We start from the raw sequence: 7,537 nt of genomic DNA on the forward strand, positions 1-7,537 counted from the left end.
CCAGGCGTCACTTCTCTTTGATCCATGGAGTTCTACATAGGCCATGAGCAGCATCTCATCTTCTTCGTCAAGCTCAGCATCTCATAATTTGTTTCATTCTTCCACTTTGGACATTCATACTGAAAATGTCCTAAGCTGTGACACTTATAACATTCAACAGTCGCTTTGTTGAAATTTATTCTCCCTCTTCCACGCCCTCTTCCTCTGTACGTTCCTCTCCCTCTGTTGTTTGTACTTGATCGACCTACAACATTCAGCGCTTGTTCTTCATCATTGTTGCTGGAGCGTCGAAATTTCTGTTCATGCACCACTAATGAACTTTATAACTCATCAATGAACATAGTATCAGTATCTTTTGATTCTTCAATGGATACTACAACGTATGTAAATTTGTCAGTTAGGGTGCGTGGAATTTTTTCTACAATTTTCTTTTCTGACATTTCGTCTCCATTACTTCTCGTCTTATTAGCAACCTGCATCACTCTTGCAAAATACTCGGTGATGGTTTCATCATTTCTCATCTCTAGAACCTCAAACTCTTTTCTTAATGCATTAAAAAGTGATTTCTTCCCTCTTTGGTTTCCACCAAACTTTCTCTTCATTGAGCCCCAAACAATCTTGGACGTGCGACGGTCCAAGATTTGTTCAAAGACAGTTCGATCAATCGCCTTGTACAGGTAATGCTTTACTTGATGATCCTCGACTCTAACATCGTCAAGATATTCTGGTTGTGCAGTAGTCAATTCTGTCCCTTCTACTAGTTCCAAAAAACCATTCACCAAGCTCTATAAGCCTTTTGCTTTAAGCAAATTCTCCATCAATTCATTCCAATGATCATAGTGACCATCGAAGTGAGGAATTTTCGTTAATGTTTTGTCGTCACTCATTCTCTCAGTGTTCGATCACTTGAAGATTGCAACTTCTTTCCAGCTGACTCTGATACCAATTGATAAGTTCAACAGCAGATTGTTAGAGTAGAGAACATAAACAATTGGATCTCAAGTGCGGTTTTATTAATTATAAGCATGACATTATATAGCCTTTACAAAAATATAGAAACCACAAATAACGTAAAGTAGTTAACATAAAAATATGAGTAGAAAAATCCTAGGAGTCCCAAAGAACAGGACGCCCGAAAGACTACAACTATATTTGAAACAGAAAACTAGACCAGTGACTCCTAACAGTAAAGTATAAATGGTCAAGGTCGAGTATCCTTATTGGGTATTGTAATTTCAGGTGTAAATTATTAAGGATAGGTATGCTAGTATTGGATAAAGTGGAGCGTCGAAATCTCAAGTATGTTAGATAAAACTTGAGTTTTTCCTTATTTAGATTCACACGATTTCATTAGTGGATTGAATACCTCCGTTTGACCATTTGACAAACACGTCGAATGGATTAACAAAGTTTTAGTCGGCAATTTTGTAGGAAGTTGACCTATCTATTCAGAAGATTTCACAATGTGATTTTAAGCACAGTCAAAATTTCAGCAATTCTCTCTCTTTGTTATTTTACCCGTTTTATTTTCTTTCAACAACTTCCCGTCAACGATTTCCTCTCACCGAAAAGAAAAGGATTTCCCTGGCCGATTATCGAAATACAACAAAGTATAAATTGTCTTGGATCAAACATAAAGTTCTATAGGAAAGGGCATTGGCATTTTGAATATAAATGGTCGGGGTCGATCGGTCCGGTTCGGAAAGAGTAAAGGTTTGATAAAGCTTGGTCATACTTAGTACCAGACGTTATGGGAGAGGGACCATAACTAGTAGTTGGTTCACTAGTGATTACCTGACGGGACCATGGCTAATGGGAATCGAAATTGTTGGCCCATTGGCATCAGGTGTGTGGATAACCGTTTGATGGTCTTACTGCCACGTGTACGTTGGATATAATATCTCAATGGCATAATTTTACACCGCATAGCATGTGATTGCTAATTCCACCGTCGTCTTCAACCTTCCCTCCCTTACCGATGTGGGCTTCTGTTGTTACCATCTGCGGCATCAGATTTATGCGCTGCCGTCCTCTTTTGCTTCCAAGAATCTCTCCTTCTCTATTTTCCATGGATAGGAGCAATACCTCCTCCTTTTCTTCTTTTGCTCATTCCAGTAAAAGGTAATTATGCTCCTTCCTTCATCATCATCTTTGAAACTGGCGGAATATCGAAGGAAATCTAAATCGTTTTCTCTGCGCCGTTTTTCATATTTTAGAATCTTGAATTCGTATGGATGTTTGTTGAAATCGTAGAGATGGTTATTGATTCTGTTCTTTGGTTTGATTTTTGAAATTAGCGGTGGAAGAGGAAGAGGTTTGGACATGAGGAGTGACAGAGAGAGCACGAGAGGGCGCGGTGGAGGAGGCGGTGGCTCTGGTAAAGACAAAATTGATGCTCTTGGTAGACTCTTGTAAGCATATTTCGTCCATTGGTATCTTGTTTAGATGTTAATTGTCTCGGATTAGTTGTCAAACTCATTGTTTATTAGATTAAGCTTATGAAAGACTGTGTCCATGCTCTTTTATTTTGAGTTATGTTATTTATGGCGAAACATAGGTATATGTACATTTGGTGATTCATGAAGCTGAAGCTTAATTCCCTAGAATGGAGATACACAGGATAGGAAGATCAAGCTTTAAATGGAAACCTTAAATCAAATGTTCTGATCAGTTATGCACGTTGAACTTGAGAAAATTCCAAGGGGAGTAGAATACAGTCTCATGGTCTTAATGTTATATTCATTTCTAGTAGTGCTGTTACTTGACACCATATCTTTATAAATTTGGGTGGTTCTTTTTAACAATTTTGAGCTAGGTTGTTGTGAGGGTTCCTATATCTTACTGTTTATGATTGGCTGGTGCAAAATGAATAAGCCCGAGTAAATGATCGAGAGGAATTCAAAAGTTATACATAATGCATATAAGATTTGTTATTTATAGCAGTGTGATATGGTTTATATGTTTATCGATTGATATTTGCTCCTTTTATCTTCAGAACACGCATCTTGCGACATATGGCTTCTGAGTTAAACTTGAATATGAGGAGTGATGGATATGTCAAACTTCAGGATTTGCTAAAGTTGAATTTGAAAACATTTGCCAATATCCCACTGAGATCGCACACAGTTGATGACATAAGGGAGGTTGGTCGGAGAATTTTCATCTTTAGTTGCTTTCGTATGACTTCAATATGTAGATTCAAACTGATGTGTAACTTATGCTTTCCATTGCTCAACAATGCTGTTAAAGGCTGTTTGTTCTATTTATCTTGATCCGTTTATCCTTGCTTTTTCTCTCAACTAGTTCCACTATTGTATTTCCTCTTCCACGACTTGTAAATTTCAGTTCAGTTTTGTTTCTGTAAGCATCTAGTATTGATGAGTAGTTTTTTTTCCCTTCAATGCCAGGCTGTTCGGAAGGATAATAAGCAGCGTTTTAGCCTCCTGGAAGAGAATGGAGAGCTCTTCATTCGAGCAAACCAAGGCCATACAGTCATGGTTATTTTCTTTCTTTATAAACCATCAAATCCATTACTGTTACAAAGTCTTGGGGGATTGGCAGTCAAGATCATTCATGCAAAATTGTTGATTGCTTCACATTAGGTCAAATGCATTTGATTCTTCTTTACATTGACTTATTAGTAATATATGAAATGAAAAATCCGTTTCAGCTGGTTACTGTTGTTACTCTATTTTGTGACAATCCATCAGCCTTGTCAGATGGGTGTAGTGTTGTATTAAGACTTCCTCAACTCTTGTACGATTGTGATACTGGAATCAGATTGACTATTTTGTGTACACCATCATAAATGGAAAAAAACGTCCTTTGCAGGTGGTTGAAACTGAAAGTTTATTAAAACCGATTCTTTCGGCTGAGGAGGTTCCAGGTACTGCAGTTTGATGCCTCAACTTTCCTACTTTTTTCACATATCATCCTTTCCTCCTTGATGTGCATGATGGGAGTATCCATGCATTTTAAACTTCCAATTTTGTTATTCAATTAATCACTTTTTTTCTCCCTCTCTTTATGACAGTTTGCGTACATGGTACTTATAAAACGAATTTGGAATCAATTCTGGCATCTGGTTTGAAACGCATGAAAAGATTGCATGTCCACTTCTCATGTGGTTTGCCAACAGATGGAGAAGTTATCAGTGGTAAGTTAAGAAAATCTAATTGTTACGCTTTCTTAAGAATGTTTCCGATAAAACCATGATGTCACTTTGATCGGCACTTGCTGCTTGAGTAAATGGACATTTATTTTTTGTAGGGAATAGAAACTGGTTTCTTTGATTGATGAAAATGATTACAAAAATTCCTACCATACATAATTAGAAAACATACCTCCAATGTGTCTCGAGGGACGATAGACTATAGTTACAAACGACAAGAGATCGTTTTCCATGTTTAAGCAAGAAAAGATTATATGCGAAGTTTAGGTGCTTTGTTGCTTATCTGTTAAGATCTGTGCATTTCTTTCCTGCCATAAGTTCCAATAGAAAGCCCAAATTAATCTCTTTCATAGGATCTTTGTCTCTTTCTTGAATGGATGGCTGATGAGGGACGCATCAAGGAGGGTGAAAGTATCTCCTGGTCTTGTAAAACTCCAACCAAAGGCATCTTGTAAGAAGTTCCAGAATGTTGAATTGTAGGTAGACTGGCTAGATAAATGAATTCGTCTCATGATTGTTCATACATTAGTGGCAGCAACTTGGAGAAATTGTAATCCATGGAGATTTTCAAAGTGTTAATGCAAGCATGACTTAGCTCTCAAATAAGGAACTTGACATCCTTGAGAGATTGCCCCCTCCGTAATAGTTTGTAGAATTTGAATTTTACCATATTGCCGGTAGATGCAAGCTGTTTGGTCAAATAACCTGTGGTAAAAGTCCCACTTTTCTGTAAAGTTCACACCCACCAGTTCCCTTTCTCCGACTGAGTAACTCTGCAAAAGGTGGGATAAAGATGCCCATTCATCCACTTCCATTCTGTATATATTTCACCTCAAGTGTAAATTCCATGATTCAGTATTCCAATTCCACAACTCTGTAATTGATAGGGAGAGATGGTAAAGAATAGGATATTCTTCGAATTGCATATCTTCACCCTCATTCATTTTCGTTCCATTTCTGGTTTATTTCGTCATTTTCATAAAAATTGAGCATACTGTTCATCATGCTTATTATCAATAAAATTAGTTCATTTCGGCTCTGAACTTTCGTATCATGCTTCCTATAACATGCTCCAATACGTACTATAAGCTCACCTTAATCCGAAGTTCCTAGGTGCTACTTATTTAGTTCGGTTGTTACTTTGATGGTCGGTTCGGGTCCTTAATGAGTTTCAAATTTCTTCTAACTTTTTAAATAGGGTTCTAAATTAAGAGAAAATATTAATACCATTAAAATTGGATCGGAAATTGGACAAAAACCGGCCAAATTGGGTGAAAATGTCAATGTTTTGTACATAAATAGTGAAGTATCATTCCTTACTCCTAACCTCCAGCCATGAACAGTATTTTGTATTTTGAACCCCCCAGTTTCCTCAACTCTGAACAAGGCCTTACACACCTCAATCCTTTGCACTTCACCACGAACCTATTGGGACAAGAATCATGCAATTTCATTAAGAATAGAAGAAATTATTGATTTTCAAAGTCTCGAGAAAACTCAAGAACGAACCTTCAATCTCTCAACTTGATCTCTCCCTACAAGTACGTTCAAGTCTCAGTTCCTTCACAAACTGTGTAAAGCGTCCTCACACAAAACTATACGCCCTGAAATCATGGAAATCCATTAACATTCGAGGTAAAATCACTTGAAGAAGATTTGGTTCATAGCCACGAAAACTTACCTCAAATTTGAATTCGAATTCGAATCCCTCCTTCTCGTGCCTCTTTGCTCCAGTTCTTTCCTCAATCCCTTACCGTAGGATCCTCCAAGTTTCAAGTCCAGAGCTGGCCCCAATCATCACAAATCTCTCCTCAAATATCGTTGGCTGTTCTTCTGCCTTCTCTTTTATTTATTTATTTGTTATTTGTCATTTGTTTATTATTTATTTTGGTTCCTCTAAGGCTAACTTGTTTCCTGTTTCTGGAAATGGACAGGTATGAGACGCAACGTTAATGTTTTAATATTTCTTGATGTCAATAAAGCTCTGAATGGTACTGCTGAACCCTCTTTTATTTTCATTTGTATAATACTGATTATCTCTAATGCCTGTTTCTTGCTAAAACATTGTATTTCAGATGGAATGAAGCTTTACATGTCGGACAACAAGGTCATTCTGACCGAAGGTTTCGACGGAGTGGTGGCAGTCAAATACTTTCAAAAAATCGAGTCATGGCCAAATCGACAACCAATTCCATTTTGAGCCTGGATGAGATGGTGTACATGATCAATCATTTCATGAAAATATTGAATTGTGTTTAGATCTAGAGACAAGATATTAACACAATCATAACTGGAAATTTCTTATTGGATTTGCACCAGATTCTCCTATGCTAACTTTTATAGCTCGGGTTAGCTCGGGTTTCATTTGAATTTCGAACTTGGGGAGTCTTTGCATTTAAGTTGGCAGCAAACAGTTCTGTCCTTCTTACGAACATGATGGTGGATCTTTCATGAAGATTTGGCAACAAGTTTAGATTTGTTCATGAAGGGATGAAAGTTAGTATCCAAGTCTGTGGAGAGTGATATGAGAAAGCAGCCTCTAAAGAAGTGTATGATGATATTTCTTCATTTTTGATTCAGTTTGTGTTGGTGAGTGAAGTGTATGGTTAACAATTCCGATGTAATGCAACCTGTACCACAGGACTTGCTTTATGAAATTTCTGATAATAATAGTAATAATTAATATTATTATAAAAAAAAAAAAGGAAAAAAAAGGAGGACACCAACTTAGCGATGTTTTGATTTTATTAAGAACTAAATAAAAACAATAAATAGGAACTCTACCTTTTGAAGTATTCCTAGCTTGCAACGCTCAAATTGTAAAAACTTATTATTAAAAATTAACTAATCAATTACGTAACTATGGCAACGAAACGGGTCTGTGGGCTGGCAACCCGACCAGCTAAGAGCAACTCCAAGCTTGAGGAAGAATACGATCTCACTAAAGCAACCAAATGAAAGCAAGGCTTAATTGCTTGCAACACTTTGCAGGAACGGACCTTAGCCAATTACTGGCTTAGGCTTTTGCGAGAGCACCACTAGGCGTGCATATGTGGGTTCTCCCCTATTTTCAGGCTGCTAAACTTGGGTGGATCTAAGCACGAGAAATGAGCCATACAAGAGACCGTTAAGCGGAGCCTTGTCGAAACATCGGATTGCCTAAATTGAGACTTTTGGGCATAAATTCCAACAATTTCTCACTTGCACTAAAGTTGGTGGGACATATGTCCTAGGGCAAACTCTATACTCAACTCGTCATCTCACTTCCCCTACCGAAGATGAGTCATATCTCTTAGTTCTAAACATTCTAGGTGACTCTCAAACAATTTAGCCTATAGAGTCATTTTATATAGTCAACAACTAATA

The 7,537-nt window shown here is 37.4% G+C and overlaps 1 protein-coding gene across 1 annotated transcript; it reads left to right on the forward strand.

The window, feature by feature from the left end:
* Positions 1-1,933: 1,933 nt before the first annotated feature.
* Positions 1,934-6,570, forward strand: LOC111776504 (uncharacterized). Its single transcript, XM_023655965.2, has 8 exons — positions 1,934-2,121; positions 2,298-2,411; positions 2,996-3,143; positions 3,408-3,497; positions 3,832-3,886; positions 4,034-4,156; positions 6,106-6,162; positions 6,247-6,570. Exons 1-8 carry the CDS (start codon positions 1,979-1,981, stop codon positions 6,369-6,371), a joined length of 855 nt encoding a protein of 284 aa, XP_023511733.2. The 5' UTR covers positions 1,934-1,978; the 3' UTR covers positions 6,372-6,570.
* Positions 6,571-7,537: the final 967 nt, after the last annotated feature.

The sequence above is a fragment of the Cucurbita pepo genome, chromosome 15 (assembly GCF_057944985.1).
Source record: "Cucurbita pepo subsp. pepo isolate OVF chromosome 15, ASM5794498v1, whole genome shotgun sequence".
In the NCBI taxonomy this organism is placed as follows: Eukaryota; Viridiplantae; Streptophyta; class Magnoliopsida; order Cucurbitales; family Cucurbitaceae; genus Cucurbita; species Cucurbita pepo.